This window comes from Equus przewalskii, chromosome 7 (genome assembly GCF_037783145.1).
Source record: "Equus przewalskii isolate Varuska chromosome 7, EquPr2, whole genome shotgun sequence".
NCBI lineage: Eukaryota > Metazoa > Chordata > Mammalia > Perissodactyla > Equidae > Equus > Equus przewalskii.
The window spans coordinates 11324050-11343038 of record NC_091837.1 but is presented as its reverse complement, the minus strand read 5'-3'; the positions used below and the strand labels follow the sequence as shown (position 1 = coordinate 11343038).

At 49.5% G+C, this 18989-nt stretch overlaps 1 protein-coding gene across 2 annotated transcripts in view; it reads left to right on the top strand.

Moving 5' to 3' along the window:
• MYO18B (myosin XVIIIB) overlaps window positions 1-17920 on the top strand; it is a 250417-nt gene extending 232497 nt beyond the window's left edge. Inside the window, exons 43-44 of one of the 2 annotated variants that reach the window (XR_011541781.1) lie at window positions 14229-15845; window positions 17710-17920. Coding sequence is in view for 1 of the 2 variants with exons in the window: in XM_070626960.1 (XP_070483061.1) it covers window positions 14229-15465 (1237 nt within the window). In the remaining variant the exon portion in view is untranslated. The remainder of the gene's footprint in view (window positions 1-14228; window positions 15846-17709) is intronic. The other variant, XM_070626960.1, reaches the window with a different exon arrangement.
• Window positions 17921-18989: the final 1069 nt, after the last annotated feature.

The following is an 18989-nucleotide window of genomic DNA, read 5'->3' as shown; positions in this document are numbered from 1 at the left end:
CCTGAATGCTGGGATTCTCAGGAGGCTGCCCTCACCTGACTGTTTTTCTCTTCACCTGATCCCAGGCAATCCTTCTGTGATTTTTAACTCCTCTGCTGTAAGCCGATGACCCCCAAATCTAGACCTCCAGCTCTCCTGTTCTCCCAGGCTTTAAACTTATGTATCATATCTAATTGCCTACGCTGAGAAGATTGCCAACTGGATGTGTCCCAGTGTCTTAACTCAGCGTATGCAAGAGGAAATCCCTCCCTCCCCACCGACCTGTGTTGTCCATCCTTGGGTGGTTCTATCATCCACAAAGCTTCCCAAGGTGGAACCCTTGACTCACCTAAGACCATCATCCCTCCCTCTCCTCCCCTCATTCAACTGGTCCCTAAATCTTGTTTGTTCTGCCCCCTTTCAAGAAAACACCCTTGGTGCTCTTTCTACTTATCTCCATTCCCACTGCCACCACCTTTAATTCAGGCTTCCATCATTTTGCTCTTAGACTCTGGCAAAGAGCTTCCAACACCACCCTCCTTCAGTCCATCCACTACGCTTCAGCCATGATCCTTCTAGAACGAAAACCTGGTTTCAGTGACTCCCCATCACCTACAGCAGGGGGCAGCACACTCAACTGCCCACAGCCCAAATCTGGCCCCCAACCTGTTTTTGTAAATAAAGTTTTACTGGAACACAGCCATGCCCATGTTTTTGTTTTTAATTTTACATGTTGCTTGTGACTGTCTTTGTACTGTGATGGCAGAGTTGAGTAATTGCAACAGAAACCATATGGTCCCAAAGCCAAAAATATTTGCCATCTGCCCTCTACAGAAAAACTTTGGTGATCTCTGCCCTACAGGATAGAGCAGGATGGAATTCAAGCACCTCAGCTGGCTTATAGTGTCCGCCATGACCTGGCTCTTGTCTACCTCTCTGGTCTCATTTCCCTCCATCTCCTCTTCATACTTTGTGTCCCAGATGGTTTAGAGCTCTCCCTCATGCACTGTGCTGTTTCCCACTCCTCGTCCTCTGTCCATGATATGCCCTCTGCCTGGACACCTTTCCCACATTTCTTCACCTGCCAAACTGTTACTCACCCTTCAAGACTCAGCCCATGGATCACCTTCCCCAGGAGCCTGCCCTGACTCCCTGGCTGGGTCAGGCGCCCCTCTGCTGTGGTCCTACAGACCCCATATGTCCCCCTTCCATAGCACTTACCATATTATGTTGAGATCACCTGTTCAGGTGTCTATCTCCCTTAATAGGCTGTGAGCCCTTTAAGGACATAAAATTTATCTTTTCCTTCTTGTACCTCAGCATCTAGCACAGTGCCTGGCACATAGTAGGTGCTCAATAAATATGGATTGAACAAATAAATGACCAGTGAATGGAAGTTAGATGGCCTCTCACCAGATGATTAGAAGAATAAGGCTGATATCAAGAGCCAAGGGTGGATTTGCCAGACTGGTTCTTAGCAACATGGAACCAGGATTGATGGAACATAGTGGAGAAAACTGAAGGTCTGGACTCAGCTCCTCAGAGTGCAGACTGAGGGCAGGGGCAGGTGGTGGGCACAGAGGGTGAAACTGGATCTGCAAGGGGCCTTGAAGACACACTCAGGAGGTAAAGGAAAGACGACAGACTTTGCAGTCTGGTAGACCTGGTTTCTAATGTGAACTTACGAGCTGCCTGACCATGAGCAAGTTAGAGTCTCTGGGTCTCAGCCCCTCCTCCATGTTATATTTCCTTTGCGGGATTAAAGTAACAGCTACAGAGTGGCTGGTGGAAGGCCTGGCACCAACTTAGCATTTAATAAGCAAAAGATCTCTTCTGCTCTCCTCCCTTCATCCCAGGCCAGGCTGGGTGGGTGCTGCTCTGGGACGCAGGGTTGCTGAAGGCAGGACGAGGGAAAACTATGCCTGGCTTATAATCTCACGTGCCAGAGATTGTGGAAGTGTCTAGACTTGAAGCAGAAAACCATGAGCACAACAGAGACTCTCTTGTCAATGAAAGTGGAGTTTTGGTGAATTTGGGTTTAAATATGTTGAACTTAATATGTTTGGGGACATCCAAGTGGAACTGTCCAGGTCTGGATCCATGAGATGCCAGAACTTCTCTGCCTAATGTAATAGTTAGGATTCTTTGAGGTATAAGTGACATAAAACCCAACTCAACCTGGCTTGTACAAAAAGGAAATGTATTATCTTGTGCAGCTTGGAAACCAAGGGTAGAGCTAGCTTCAGGCACTACTGGATCAAGGGATTAAAAAATGATCATGGGGATTTGACCCCTCATCAACCACTCTGCTCTGCTTTCCTCTGTGTTGGCTCCTTTCTCAGGCAGCAAGATGGCAGCCAACAGCTCCAAGCTCTTGCCTACACCTCTCTGAGCCCAAGAGTAAAGAGGGCTTCTCTCTTCTCAACAGTTCCACAAAAATCTTGAGCTTGACTTTCATTGGCCCAAAGTGAGCCACATGTCTGTCACTGGACTAGTCAGAATGGACAAGGAGGATGAAGGAGCCTTTTCCCTTAGGCTCAAATTTGTGTTCTCACCTAGCTCTGGGAGATAGGGTTATTCCCACCCAAACCACAGGAACACTGAGGGAGAAAGGGTTTTCCCAAAGGACAACAGGGTACCTTACCTGAAGCAGGAGAATGATACTGGGTAGATAAAAAAAATAAGCAAAGCAAATGTTCTCCACCAAGAGGAAGGTTGAATTATGGGAGCAGACAAGATTACGTAGAAGAAGGAGGAAGAGAGAGAGAGAGAGAGAGCTCCCAGTGGAGGGGAGGGGAGTGGAGAGGAGAGGAAAGAGAGAGAGATGGGGGCAAGGGGGAGAGAGAAAACATTAGAGTGTTTGAGATCCCCGTTTGGTAGCCTCGGGAAGTCCAAATAAAATTGTGTGTCTCCTGGTCAGAGACTTTATTTATCCCTAAATTTCCGTGACCGATCTATCACCACGCAATTAGTGATGCTGTGATTGGAATTTATTACCAAACATGGCTCTCCACTGTTGCTGTTGGACTTGTACCATATTGCAGTGTGAGCATGGAGATTATTGTATAAATTATTCTCACTCACATAATCATCGTGATTTTAATTACTGTGTAATCTTCGCTAATTACTGTTGTATGTATCATTTGCTTTGGTGCCCATTTAACACAACTGCTTTCCGTTTGGCTAAAAGATGGCAATACAACTTTTCCTTTTCCTGGGGAAAATTTGCTTTCTGTAAACATTTGCAGCCCCATACTCTTGGCTTGTGGCTCTTAGTTTAAAAGGAAAAGATTTAGACCCCACCACCCTCCTGTCGTCCCCGTTGATTTTTATTTGGGATGAGGCTGGCTTGAATTAGTATAAAGGTCTAAATTATAGGGTATTTAAAAAATAAAGTTGTATTCCTTTCAAGGAAATGCAATTACTCCACTGCAGAAGTGAAGCAAGGACAGGTCACGTGGGGCCTGCTCAAATGATTAGATAAGACTCGTTTGTAATTAGTTCATTAATTATGTAAATGTGAATGGATGGTACTTAGCATTAAAAACAGCTTGTTCTCAAAGTAGATTAAGCACCCACCTCTAATCTTTTTCAATTGTGCATTTGTTTACTGGTCTCTTTATTCCTATAAGCAGAGCTCAGGATCATTTTAATCCAGCCGGAATATGCTTAATGAACGGGCCTCTCATGAACATGGTCTTATGTCTTCCTAGAACAAAGGAGTTCTTTTCAGTTTTATCAGTATTGGGGAGATTAGTGGAAAAGATGTTGAAAGTGAAAGCGTGGAAATATTCAAAGCAAGCACATTAATCCTGAACCCAAGGCCTAAACAAGTGAAACCAGGAGAAGTCTGGCTCTGTCCAGGATTCAGCTTGCAGCCAGCATCACTCTTGGACAGGTTTCTGTCGAAGGAGAGCTGTTTTTTACCTGGAAGTTGGTCTTGGGTGGTAGAGCTGCAGATGTTTCAGGAAATTTTGAGGTTCGCCTGAGTTAGCTGCAAGTTTGTAGAAAATCATTTGAATTCATCATTTGATGGTTCAGAAGATTCTTTTAGAATCTGTGGTTCTCTAATTGAGCTAAATTTTTGTTAAGTAAACTTGTTACTGAATATACGTAGCAGAAAGTACACCTTGGTGAAATTTTCAGAAGCTGGTCATACCTAGGTAATTACTACCCTGAATCAAAAACCAGACCGTAACTAGTCGTGACCTTTTCCTTCCTCAAAGGTAGCCGCCATCTTGATTTCTAACACTATAAATTAGATCTCTCTGTTTTTGAACTCTATGTAAATAGAAGCATCCAGTAGTACTCTTTGGTGTCTGGCTTCTTTTTTTTCCCATATTATGTTAATGAGATTCATCCACATTGTTGCATGCAGCAGTAATTCTCTTGTTTTCCTTGCTCTATGGTCCATAAGAGTGGTTCTCAACTGGGGACACTTTTGCATCCTCTTCCTTGCCAAAGGACAGTTGATAAGGTCTGGGGACATTTTTGGTTGTCATAACAGAGGGAGAGAGGTGCTATTGGTATCTAGGACATAGAAGCCCAGGATGCCTCTGAGCATCCTGCAGTGCTCAGGACAAGCCAGAGAGAATTATCTGGTCCAAAATGTCAATTATGCCACTACTGAGAAACCCTGGTCTATAATAGTCCATTGTATGAATATAAAATAATGGTTTTATACATTCTATTATTACTAGACGCTTAGGTTGTTTCCAGCTTAGCACTGTTATGAATAGTATTACCTTGAACAATCTTATACCCAGCTTTTGTTGCATAAGCGTACAGATTTCTGTTGGGTATATACCTAGGAGTTTTCCTCAAGATCAGCAAATGACTCCAGGGGAGAGTTCCACACCATACTGAGTTCACCTCAGTGTACTTCCCTCTTTCCAGAATTTGGCCCTTCAAGTCCTGGCTGTTTTGGTGGCTCTCCAATATCTTTAAATTTAAATTTAGCTCTTCTGGTTTTTCTAAGTTGGGGTTTCGCCTGATACAGGCTAGTCGATCATGTCTGGAGGTTGAATGCTGAGCTAGGCTTTCCTTCTCCCTTTGCTAGGTAAACAGTCGTCCTTAGTTTCCTTGCCTGAGAGGGCATGAAAGTTCACTCGTATTTCCCTCCAGTCATAGCTTGGTGACTCTATTTCCTCCTCTAGACTAAGCTTCTTGAATGCAAGGGTTACTCATCTCTGTATCAACAACATCTGGCATCATGGCACTCAATAAATGATTTCGGATGGATGTAAGGAGGGAGGGATGGATGGATGGATGGATAGTATCCATTCGCTTAAAACTGCATTTTCATGAGAACCCAAGTGCTTTTATGAATAAGCCTGAGATTTTATGCAGTGATTGCCATTGCATCTGCTCAACTCAGGCAATGTCTAGGCATGGAAAGTGAAGGAAGGCATTGAAAATTTATTTAAAATAGGTTGCACCAAGTTGAATGTCTAATCAATTGTAGATCTTAATTACTTTACATACCAAGTTTATTCTGTCAAAACGTTGTGGAAAATGTAACAGAAGGTGAAAGACTGGAGTTTTAGAGGCAGTGCTTTCCTCATCTCATCAGAGTGTGACCTGGGAAGGTCGTCTTCCCTTCTCTGTTTTTCCAGGTGTAGAATGAGGTTCCAACCAGATGAGGTCCCAGCTCCCTCTTGATTCTGATATTCCAGAAGTTGATAAAACTCTGTAGAAATGAAACCAGGCTCTTGGCTTGGGTTTAGACATATGAGCAATTCACTCTAGATTGTGACTGGAAGCTGATTTTGAATTGATTGTTTCTAAGCCAAGAGTAGTGGCTCTGGCTGACTGATCCATAGGGCTACAGGGTCTCAGTTAACCAGCCAGATGAGGCAGGTGGAGCCATTTTGTTCATTCTTTCTACAATCCCTTGTCTTTTACTCCTCCATTCCTTCCTTCTTTCCATTCTGTGAACTTTCCTTGAGCCACTCTTCCAGTTTCTGGGGATTCATAAAGGGAAACTATTATCTAGTTCAGAACTAATGGTCTTGTTGGGAGTTATAAACAAGTAATGATAGTACAGAGTGATGGGGAAGCACAGGGACTGTGGAAGGCAAAGGAACCCCTTAACCCAAGCTGGGAGGTGGGTGAAGTCTTCCTGGAGGAGGCGACAGCTGGGCTGACCATTGAAGGGTGGGTAAAAATGGTTGTTTTTCTTCTTTTTTTAAATATAGAGCAACGGTTCCTCAGAATCACCTGTAAAGTGTCCCTTCCCCTCTCTCTCTCTTTCTTTCTTTCTTCTTATTTTTTTGACAACCAAGGTATCTGGGCACCACCAAATCTTTGAGCCTCCACTTTGATTGGACCATGACTAGTGTTTTTTCGTGTACATTTCATTTCTATGTTTTACCTCCTTCTCTACTTATGTCAATATCTAAACACATTTTTCCTGCTCAACAATGTGAAAAGAAGTTGAAAACATTAGGACAGTTCTCCTTAAATAGTTTTGCATCTTTTTTCTAAGACGGACATTTCCTAACCATTGTACCACTACACACTAAGAAAATCAACAAATCCATAATATCATCCAAGATCTCAACCATCATATTATCCCAATTGTCCTAAAATTGCCTTGGATCCCTGTATTTTTTAAAAGGAAGATCCTCTTAAGCATACTCATTGCATTCAATAGCTTTATTTCTTTAGTCTTTCTCTTTAAAAGAAAAATAATAGATTTTATTTTTTAGAGAAATTTTATTACAGAAAATTTGAACGGAAAGTACAAAGAATGCCCATCTACCCCCTGGCCTCCCCCACATGGGTTCCCCTATTATTAACATCTTCCATTAGTCTTTAGACTCTTCTAAACTGGTAATGGTCTCCTTGCCTCCACCCTCCCATTGAAATTAATTTTTGGTTGAGTTCCAGGGGTGACTCTGGTGGGCAACTCTGTTCAAAAACAGCTGGTTCTCATACCCGGAAGGCAGTAAGAATGTGTGGGGGAGGCGAGCAGATTCTGTTCTCCCATAAAAAATATGTGGGCAGGTGTCCACTGGGGGCAGTGCACTGGGTTGGTTTTAAAAAGTGTCGAGGGTTCGGCACCCACTTCAGTTCAGAGAGGAGAGCAAGCGAGGCTTAAGAGTTATCTTGCCTCATAAAAACATTCTCTGATAAGGATTTTGGATATTTATAGAGTCTGTTTCCTGACTCAAGTGCCCTCAGGTTTGGGGACTGTCTGCTGCTCATTTCCTCACCTCCCCTGCTTGCAGTTGAGCAAGCTGCCTTGGTTATTCCACCCCATGGCTTCCTCCTTGCTCTGAGTCTTCCCGTCCAGCTGGGTGGCCCCTCTAAGCCTTGATATCCTTGCCTGTGAAATTTGGATGTCAGCTCTTGTTTGTCAAGGGTTTTGCAGAAACTGTTGAATAAGCTGATAACTGGTTAGAAGGATTTTCTTCTCCCACTTGGAGTGTCTTCCTCAACCCCATACCACCACCCAAATCCTACTCCTCTTCCGAAAGCCTGGCTCAGCCCCACCCCCTGCAGAAAGGCTGTGCACGCAGGCTCCGGCACCCACTCTCTCCTGTGCCAGCTTCTGCTGCGCTTGGTTTATAGTTTACCTGGAACTCCTTGCATTGCTGATCCGTCTTCCCAGGGTCATTCTATCCGGTCTCCACACCTACAGTGTGCTCTCCGGGAGGGGAAGACAAGTCCCCTTCTACCGTGTGAGCTCAGCCTAACAGTACATATAGTCAGACAGAGGGGGGCCTCAGCCCTGCTCCTTCCTCAGCAAGCATCTGCCTCTCTGAGCCTCCTTGTCCTCATCTGTAAAATGGGACAACAAAGGGCAGTAGAGCAGAGCGGTTAGAAGGCATGGATCCCAGAATTGGACTCTTTGTTTCCAATCCACGTCCTCCCATATCTTCTACAACAAAACGCTTATCCTTTCTGAGCCTCATCGTGAAACGGGAAGATTACAGCAGTATCTACTGTGAAGATAAACTTGAGTAATGTCTGGGAAGCCTAAAGCCACAATATACAGTAGCTATTGTTATGCAGAATTCACCTGCACACTACAGGGGCTTAATAAATGTTTCACATTTCCTACCACATCATGCACAGTTTTGGGGCACCCTGTAAACTTTTATTCCAGACTATCAATTAGTGTGTTGGACTCAGTCACAAAACCTTCAGGCCATCTTAAAAGGACATCTGGTTTCCCATCGCAGGCCTCGCCAGTGCTAAAGAACATCGATACATTTTTAATTTCCTTTTTAATTTCAGGGTGTGGATGAAGAATGGGGGTGACAGCACGCCTTTGGGAATGATTCATGGTGTCATTAAAATTGCATTGAGTTTCCTGTAGCTCCTGTTGGCCCAGACTCAGACCTGGGAATTTTGTGTTTTGCTGTGTGATTATGTGTAATGCCATTGAGTCCAGCATCTCTTTGACTTGGACCTCCATTTTTTGGATCATTATGTTTCAGTGGATTTTGAAAAATATATACGTGTAGATGGGAGTTCAACCGGTTGATGTTTCCAGCTTTCTACCTGGAGAGCGTGTGATGTGGAAGGAAGAAGCACGAGCTTCACATCTGGTCAACCAGGGTCCACATCCAGGCCCTGCCACATAGCAGGGTGACCTTGAGCAAATGGATTCTCACCAGTGAGCCTCAGGGTCATCATCTGAAAGATGGGGTGACGATTCTCATCCTGATGAGATGGTGTGTACAATATATGTGCATATATAGGTGTGTTCTTTGTTCTTCATCCGATATTCACGGAGCATCTTCTCCCATGGTAGGCACTAGCGATAAAAAGATGGAGCCACATTCACGGGACTGCCTGGCAGGGCGGAGGGGTGTGGTGCAAGCTGGAGACACATGTCTCTCAGGCTGAGCAGACCCCTTCAATATCCGCATCCTTTTCCTATGCTGCCCAGGACAGGATCATACATAGGAAATGCTTACTCTTGAACATCTGTCCTCATTTTGGGGCCTTCTCCAGCCCTGATGGAAGGGGCTGTTAAAAACAATCAAGCAAGCATTAAGATTTTTAAACATATATTTATTAGTAGCAATGCTTTGAAGTGAATAGGTAATATATGCAAGTTTAACTGCGTGATGCTCCTGGGACCTGACTGTCCCTATGACACACGTCATCTCTAATTCCTCCCCAAACCCTATGGGATAGGGCATTATTGTCGCCACGCTCCCAGCTGAACAAGTCCAGGCTCCACAAGACACCAGACTCGGAAGGGGCGGGACCAGGATTTGAACCCGGGCCTGTCTGCTTCTGAAGCCCGTTTGCTTGGCCTTGCAGGTTAGAAAGAGCAGAACTTCCACTATTTCTGAATGTTAAGATCCTAGTTTACCTGATCAGCCTTCATAAATTGAAACCACCAATATTTAGAGCATTTTCATATCTATTCTCTTGGTCACCAATTCCCTTAATAAACATTTATTCGATACCTACTGTGTGGCAGGCACTGGAGCTTCACTCATTCATCCAACACATACTTACTGGGGACCTACAATGGGGTTGTACATGAATCTACAGAGGACTATAGATTCACTCATTCATTCAACACATGTTTCTTGAGCACCTACTATGTGCTAGGACACTGTTCCGGGCATTGGGGTAGAACCCCGAGTACAAGAGACAAAAATCTCTGCCTCCTGGAGCTCTTCTCTCTGCTACGTTGCCAGGTTGGCCTGGTTTCCCCCATTTTGCAGCTGAGGAAACTGAGGCCAAGAGAAGTTAGGTTGACTCTTCCAAGGCCACACGGCTAGTGAACGGCAGAAGCAGACTAGGCTCCAAGTGACACACGTTATCTGGACAAGGTGATGTAGGCAATGCTGTGAAACCTATATCATGTCACGGGGCTTAGGGGAAGTTTCTAGAGAACGGTGCTACTGGCTGTGGGGTCAGCTAACCTGGGGTCAGAACCCTGCCTCTGTCACTTCTACCTGTGTATGATGTGGAGGCCACCCCGCCTCCCCATGCCTGGAGGTCATAGTCCCTACCCAGGGTTGCCATGGAGATTATCAATGAACATGGCATCAGCTCCATGAGGGCAGAAGGCCCATCAGCTTGTTCTTCCTTGGATCCATGGCACCCAGCACTGTCCCTGGCACCCAGTAGGTGCTCAACCAGGGGTGGCTATTGTGGCAACCGTTGAGTTATGAGATCAGCCAGTACCTTTGTGGCTGGATGCTCAGGGATGCCCGCTGGCTCCTTATAATGGCAGCTGTGCTAGAAGGCTGTTCCTTTTCAGATAGGCTAAGGGGCAGTGAGCAGAAGTTCCCAAGATGTTTCTGGAGTCTGTCCTCAGAGAATCACAGTGCCCCTGCCTAGCATTTGTCCACAGCTGTCTCCCAGTGACTCGGAGAGCCTCCTATCCATCATCTGTCTCTCCATGGCCAAGGCTCTGGGAGGCAGGCACAGTGACATCTTGATTATCCGCCATCCATCCGTCACCCGATGCTGATGGGGTGGAGTTCCATCTGAGCCAAGCTGTCCAGTGAGGACAGCTGAAAAAAATGAGTCTCCCCAGGTCCTTGGATGAAGACAGCAAGCTGGGTTTGAAATGTGCAAAGCCAGGACAGAAATGGAGAGGGTCATCCTGCCTAAGAGAGCAGACCTGGGACCCTCGTCCTGAAGCCTGCAACAGGGCCTCTGAATTCAGATTCACTCTGAATTCTGCAGCCTCCACACAGAAAGGATGCAATGAACTCCTCCCTTGGAGTGGCAACGCAGACAGGAAGTAGATTTCATGGAGATGTGGGTGGATTTCTGAATGGTAAACCCGGAAGGTGCGCTCAGCCACAACTCCTTTCTTTCCTCCTCACTCTACCCCCACTCCCACTCCTCTCCACCCCCCACACCCTGGAAGTCTACACTGCTTGGCTTGTTCCTGTTTCCAGCCCACCAGCTGATGCTCCAAAAGCACCAGACCCCTCCAGAAAGGGGGGACCCCACCCACCCCACCCCCAAGAGATCAGACCCTCGGGCTCCTCGGCAGAGCTCAGTGATCACCATCTGGTGTTAGCCAGGCTGGGTCCTGAGTGGCTGTGCTGGGACCTTTGGGGGTGCACACCTTGAGGAAGGCGCTGCTCCTGGGGGGCCCCGAGGAAGGCGGTCAGATCTCCCCCTGGTCTGGCAGAGCTGGGGATCCTCACAGCTTGGGCCGAGACTGCTTGTGCCCTCTGTGCCTGGACACCAGCACTCATAGGCTGGGACTCCAGATGCCCACTCCTGGGCTGCCGATGGCTTTGCGTGTCCACCAGTCAGTCCTAACTTTGGGTCGAAGATGAGGAGGGCGGATCCTCAGCTGCCAGCCTGCACCCCATCTCACCCTCCCCACTGTCCTCCTGGCCTCTGCCCCTCACTCTCCCTCCTGCCCCTACTCCATCACCGCAGGTCTCTTTCCTCTTGCTCTCCATCTCTCCCACCTGTTCTCATTTCAACTTCTCTCTTGTTAGCCTGCTTCCTCCTCTGCCCACTTCCCTTTGCCCCTCTTCCACTTTTCTCATCCTGCCTGCTTCCTCTTCCTCGTAGACTCAGTTTCCAGGGTAGACTTGATTCAATTCAGTAGTTACTGAGCATCTCCTGTGTGCTGGGCACGGTGCCAACTCAGAGGGTACAGGTGAGAGTTGGCGAGATCTTGACGGCACGGGCTGGAGACCTGCTTCCCTCACCTCGTCTCCTTCTGCCTTTTTCCCTCCTTCCTCTTTCTTCTCCTCTCCCTCCCTCCTTCTCTTCCTCCTCCTCCTGTCACTTCTCTTCCTTCCCTTTCCCTGTGCCCTGTCTTGGCGTCCACAGCCAGCCCTGGAGGTGGGAGTTGGGGTGAGCGGGACGGCAGAGTCCCAGGAGATTCAGTGACAGGAGCCCTTGATGCCGCCATCCCCACGTGGCAGGCAATGGATAAGACTGAGCACTCGAGACCCATTCATCACGCTCGCCTCCTTTCAGGGCCAAGACAAGACGGAAATGACTTCTGTCAGCTCTGTGGCAGCCCACTGCCCCTGGCAGCTCCAAGCTGTTTATTAAAAAAAAAAGAGAGAGAGAGAGAAATACAGGAGTGTGAATGCCATCTTGCCGTGTATTAGGGGAGCGGTTCCAAAGTGATGAAGTTGACAAATACCCCTTCAGGTAATCGTACAGGAGTGTGCCGACTCCTTTCCCAGCCCATGTCCAGCCGTGACGGAGATGGAAGGTGACAGCCAAGAAATGGGAGAGGAGGCAGCTGCTCCAGGCACATCGCATGGCTTTTGTTTTAGCCATAGAGGCCAGCTGGTCTCAGGAATGATGAGATGCAAGGTCACCTACCCATTCATTCGTCCGTTCATCCCTCTTGCAATTTCACCTGAGGCTTTTATTTAATCCAGTGGCGGGTTAGGCTCTGGAAATTCAGAGATTATTAGTAGTAATAATAATGACCATTAATTGGTAACTATTAATGACTAATAGCCATTAATTATTCATCATGACCATCCCCCGTTATTTGAGGAGCTGGGCGTCGGGCACTTTGCCCAGTCCCGTGACTTCCCCGTGAGGTCAGTGCGATGACTGGGTGTGGGAGGAGGTGGAGGGGGGGGCCTCAGAAAAGGGAACCACAAATGCAAAACCCAGAGGCAGGAAGGGCCTGTCCTGTCCCAGGAGCCCCGTGAGGCCAGGGCAGAGAGAGCAGGAGGCTGTGAGGGAATAGGGAGCCTGACTTGGCAAGAGGAGGACTGAGGATGGTGAGGGGAGTGGCGGATGGAGGGAGCTTATCGACACCACTACCTCGACCCCGGGGTCTCCCCGCCACCCCAACACCATGACGTTGACCCTCTCCTGACCTAGGGAATAAGGAGGGGCAGAGGAGCACACCATTCGTGGAGCCCTTTAACAGAGCATCGTTGCCATGGCAACCTCCCCCAGATCCGCGGTCAGGGGAGGCTCCTGCCAGTCCCAGAAAATAGAGGCTCATGGGATGGTCGGAGGTCTGGCCTCTGGGGCTCAGGCAGACGGTGTCCAGGTCCCTACCCATGTCCCTGAAAATGACCCTGATGCTCTACCCTCTCTGTCCCCCTCCTCTCGCCTCTGCGCATCCCCTCCACGGGCCATAGGTGACTTTCTTCCCAGATTCAAAAGCCCTTTGGGTCCTTATGGGCAGCTCTCTTCCTTCTAAACCATCCTGTGTGATCTGGGGCTGGGAATGGTGAGCTCAGAGGGTGGTGAGCAAGAAACCCTCCCCAAAGTCTTGTCCCAGGATCCCAACCACACTTCCTGGATAGAGCGCTGAATCCCACAGTTGTCCCTGTTGGTACAGTTCGCGCACCAGGCAGGGGGTGGACCACATGAGCGGAAACCCGCGTGTACATCACTCGCCGCTGTGTCCAGGCCTGAGCCCCCGGCTTTGCCTGCCGCGCCCAAACCCCGCATTCGGCACCGCTTCTGCTCGTTTATAAATTATAACTGCGCTGGTGGGTGGAAAGGAGCTCGTTCGTCTTCAACGGAGGACAAATAGATTTTATTTATCAAAGGAAAGGTTGATGGACTCCAGGCTCTCTCCTTTGAGCGACCCTTTTATTTCACAGTCTATAATTTCGCCCCACTGCGACGCTCCTGCATTTCCGAGGGAAAGTGTGTTTGGCTCGGCTGCTGAAAAGTCCTTGTGAGTCAGGGCCAAACCTGGTGTAGTCCCAGAATAGAAGGCGTCTGTCCTCTTGTGTATAGGCTTGGTTGCGAGTTGATTTCATGTAAATCTTTCCCTTTGAGGGACCATTTTTCACCCCCCTGCCGCAGCCTATGAAACGATCAGGAGTGAGCCCCAGCATCTCATGGAGGCCCACATTTCGGTGATTGACTCTCAGAAGGCCCGCTTGGTGAGGCTGCCCCCTGAGCTTGGTCCTAAATAAATAAATAACCTCCCACGGGTCCCCCTCGAGTCTTCAAGAAGCAAATTACCTATTTCACAGTAGGTTCTGGGATGATAGGTCCTATCATGTCAGATATGATGCCTCATAATCTAAGTCAGCCATCCTCTCTGCCATTTTAATCTACCCAAACGTGCTTAGCTGGGTTTAATTATAGACAGAAATTGCATTTCAGAAAGCAACAAGAAATCATTTACATGGCTTGAATTCGTGCATTAAATCATACGGTTCATTTGAGAGTGTGGTAGGGACGGCAGTTCCAAAGAAAAATAGTATTAATGGCAGTGCTTAGTGGCTCTCACACCAATTGCACAAATTGTATGAATTGCACGATTTCCACTGATTACGTTTTTCTTCTTGGCGCAGGATGAATGAGGAGGTCGGGGATGCTGAGAAGACCCAAGGGGCGTCGGCACTGAGCGGAGCCCGGGACATGCCAAGCAAGAGCTCTGGGGACAAGTCCGTTTCTCCCCTCTCCCTCCGCCAGCCAAAGTACTGCCATTTTGGGGAGGGTGAAGAGTGTGGCGCCCAGAGAAAGCCCACGGAGAGATTAGGAGCTCCGTCTTCTTCCCCGGCCTCTCGGAGTACAAACTCGTCCCCGTCATCCAGGGAAAAGCTGCCGAGTCCTTCGGCGGCCCTGTCGGAGTTTGTGGAAGGGCTCCGGAGGAAGAGAGCGCAGAGAGGCCAGGGCTCGGCGCTGAGCTTGGAGGACTGGCCCACTCTGCCCATTTACCAGACCACCGGGGCGTCCACACTGAGGAGGGCCAGGGCGGGCAGTGACAAAGGAGACCTCTCACCGAGGCTCAGGGCAAAGTCACCCCTGGAGACGCAGGCCACCGCTGGGACATCAGCTGGTCTCCTGCGGTCCACCAGCCTGAAATGCATCTCTTCCGAGAGCGCTGAGGGCACCGCCTTGCTACCCGAGAAGCTGAAGACCAGGTTCAGTTCCTGCGAGTCCATCTTAGAGTCAGGGCCAGGCTCGGGGAGAAAAGCGAGATCCCCAACCATGCCCAGGGACACGTTCTTGTCGCCCACGCTGCGCCCCCGGAGGCGCTGTCTGGAGGCCTCCCTGGACGACGCGGGCTGTCCAGACCTCGGGAAGGAGCCGCTCGTCTTCCAGAACCGCCAGTTTGCCCACCTAATGGGGGAGCCTCTGGGCAGTGACCCGTTCAGCTGGAAGCTCCCAAGCCTTAACTATGAACGCAAGACCAAAGTGGATTTCGATGACTTTCTCCCGGCCATCCGGAAGCCCGAGACTCCTACGTCCTTGGCCAGAGCAGCCAAAGATGGGCAAGACAGGCCGCAGCATTCAAGCGTCCACTTTGAGACGGAAGAGGCCGACCGGACCTTTCTCACAGGGATCAAGACCATTTTGAAGAAGAGCCCGGAGTCCAAGGAGGACCCCGCTCTCCTCTCTGACTCGTCCTCCTCCTCCAGCTCCATCGTGTCCTTCAAAAGTGCCGACAGCATCAAGAGCCGGCCGAGAATCCCGCGGCTGGAGGGTGATGGTGGGGAGCGCACGTCACCCGAGAACAGAGAGCCGGGGGCAGGGAGGAAAGACGAGGATGTTGAGAGCATAATGAAGAAATACCTGCAGAAGTAGCAGCCGCTCAGGTAAAGCAACAGCCTGGGACCGTTCTTGCGGAATGAAAGCAAGATCGTTCGCCAGGCCCGGCAGCCTGGAGGGAACCGGTTGCTGCTGCCTTTAATGCTGTGATGATTTCTCTAGAGACAAGGGCTTCTAGAGGTTTTTGCTGAAATATTGTGTTGCTGGATGCAAAGCTTATCAGATGCCCTCCACTGGGCGCCACCTACTTCTTTACACTTCAAAATGCAGACCCCTCGGAAAGCAAGAGGGTCCTGTGGGATGATGCTGAAGAAGATGCTGGACTTCACAAGTTTCCTGACCCCTGTCTGGTATTCTTGGCAGAATGCAGGAGCTGGCATGGCATCCTGTCCACGCAGTGTCGGGAGATCCGTGTGGTAGGGTCAGGAGGGTAAAAAGAGGCCTTGAGGATGGTGGAGTCCGGCTCTTGCATTAAATAGAGAGAGAGAGAAACTGAGGCCCAAGGTGGGGGAGGGGACAGGTGCAAAGGTCACAGAGCAGCCATGGGGAGAAGCGGTGTTTCTCTCTGCCTGCCCTCCTCCCCCCCATCCCAGTCCTGGCCCTTCTCTGGAAGACAGGTAGGAAGAGGAATGCTTTGCTAATAATGACGGATGCTTATTGAGTGTCTGTATCAGGTGGTCATTTCGCACCCACCATAACCCGGAGAGGTGAGTGGTATGACTTATTCCCATTTTACAGATTGGCAAACTGAGACTCAGAGAGGCTAAGTCACTCACATCAGATCACCCAGGCAGAACTGGGATTTGAAACTGAAGAATCCCCAGTGGTATCTGTCACACTTTTCCTGAGGGACGTTTTCCAGGCTTCTTCAGGAGTAAACTCAGAGGCACATTGAGGGTCTTTAAAGAGGTTGCCTCCACGGACCTCCCAAACGGAGCTAGACCTGAGAACCCGGAATCTAAAGGGGAGTTGGAACTCATGGACTCTGACCTCACTGTGGCAAAAATGAGGGAGACCTCAAGTTTGGGGTCACCCCGTGAGTCTGCCGCCAGCCCAGCCACCCTGACTCCCAGTTCTTTGCTCTCTGCCATGAGGCAGGGCTGGCCCCTGACAACCCCTCATAGGGCGTGTTTCCAGCCTTAGAGCCTGAGCCTTCCACTCCATGGCTCCCGTCTGAAAGGCAAAGCCCCCTAGGGGTGGCTGGACATCAGGTGCAGACACAAGGCAAGCCCACAGCCCAATGAGAGCCCACGACCTTCAGAAATCCCCCCAAGACTCAATCTCAGCTCTCACAGCAGCTCCAGGCTCAGGTGGCGGAGCTGTCCCACGCAGGTGCTCCATCCACACCTCGTGTCAGCCCCCAGCCCTCCTTCCAAGAGCCTCCTGGACCCAAACCAGCCGCACATCCTCCACTTCTAGAGACCTGCTCCTTTGAGAGGCACCCCAGCCCATCAAAAAGCCATTGTCCCTTCGCTGGAGATGGGCTCGGACTGTATCGCAGCTAATTAATTTGACTTAACATGGCCTTCTCTCTGCTCTCAATTACCGAGGAGAGATCTGACGTTCATTTACATTATTATGCTCTCGGGGACACAGAAAGCAGTTTCAAAGGCCAAGCAAAGGGCATACGTCCATAAGGGGAATGGTCCTTAGCAGCAGTCATCACAGAACATCTTGTCTCTGCCACTTTTTTTAAACACAAGCCTCCCCTCCTCCTCCCAGCTAGGCTCACCATGATAACAAAGCACCTGCCTTAAAATTCTGTCCACCCTGGACGTCCATGCTGGAGTCTTGAAGGAGACATTACCGTCCCGTTCCCCGTGATGCAAATGCATCCCGGGATTTGGAACCACACAATCCCCAAAGCCCAGTTCTTGCCTGTAACTGGCCGTGAGATCTTGGGCAAGCGATGCAACCTTGCTGAGCAGCTGTGTTCTCGGCTGGAGAATGGGGGTGATAGTCCCAGCCACCCAAAGTAACACTGGGGGTTTGATGCGAATTCGAGAGATCCCTGGCGCAGAGCCTGGCACCCCGTGGTGGCAATAAACCTCAGGTTGACCTGCACCTGGACATTTTGGCCCTTCAGGAACCCTCTCCCCAATTTCCCTCCACTTGTGTCCCTTCTGCCACCCACATGCCTTCATTCCTTTCCTTGGTGTCGCTGCAGCAATGCCACCTGGGAGTATGGGCGTCCAGGGCTCCCACCCTCTTTTGCCCTCCCCATCAAAGTGTGCGCTTCCTGGGTCCCGTTCATCGGATCTGATCTGTGTTTGTTTCCAGCCTCCTGAGATGCACTGCCCTCGAAGATTCCTGACTCCCCAGCTGTCTGGAGAGAGAGAGCGGCCAGGCCTCCCCAGGGGCCCGCAGTCCAGAGCCAGCCAGTGTGGCCACTCTCGAAAGGCAAGAGGGGCCCAGCCAAGGCATATCCCGCAAGACGTGGGGGCTCCCAGTGTGCCTGGTCTGTACAAAATAAAGTGTTGGCTTCTTGGCATCCATGCCTTCTCTCTGTTCTGTGTTCATGTTCCCTGGGACTCTGGAGGGTTGATGGGGTACAGCTTGGGGTAGAAGGGTTCCGAGGAATGGAACTCACCCAAAACGTTTGTAGTTTTGGGTGCACACTGCTATTTTTCTTCCTACATGTCTACATGCAATGGCCTTGCTCCTCTTCACTTGGCCAAATTCAGCTCAAGTGTGGCCTCCTCCAGGAAGTCTTCCCTGATACACTGAACTGAAATAAATGCCGCTTCTCCATTCTCCCTTAACTCCCATACTTACCTTTATCCTATTTCCCTTACTGATTTACTTATCTACACAGTGTGTGTAGGTGTGCAAGCATTCAAAAATTCTGATGAATGGGTGAACGAGCCATGAACAAGTTAATGAGCCCACACACCCTGAAGGCATGTGACACACTGACTTACGCATCCCTACACATGTCCATGCATACCAGCATAAGAAGCGGTGACATCGGCTCTCGCAGTCCCCCGCACACCTCTTCATGTACTCATCCCTGCCATGCAAACACAAACACTCACGTGTGCCGTGAACTGCACTCCCACGGGCACGCCTGTAACTTGGAGCCCTGCTTCTCCAAACATCCTTAAGCATTAGCGATACAAAAAGCATTGGCTAACGTTTATTGATCACATACTCTGCGCTGGCTGCTGGCTCAGCATTCTACATGGTGCATGTCACTGCAGCTTTGCAAAAATCCTGAACAACAACCTGATTCTTCCCTTGGTGCAAAGGCAGAACCAGCTTATGCCCACAGTAGGGAGCCAGCGCTGCCTCTGTTTAAATTCCCACCAGCATAGACCCCACGTCCTCCATAGACACATGTCCAACAGGAGCCTCTATGCCCAGGCCCCCTCTGGTGTAGACGATCCCAGCTCCCACCAAAGGGAGGAAAGTCCTGTTTGCATCACTGGTGAGTTCGTCACCAGGGCTGCTGTAACAAAGTGCTGCAAACGGGGGTGCTTAACACAACAGAAATGTACCGTCTCATAGTTCTGGAGGCTGGAGTCCAAAATCAAGGTGTGGGCAGGGTTGGTTCCTCCCGA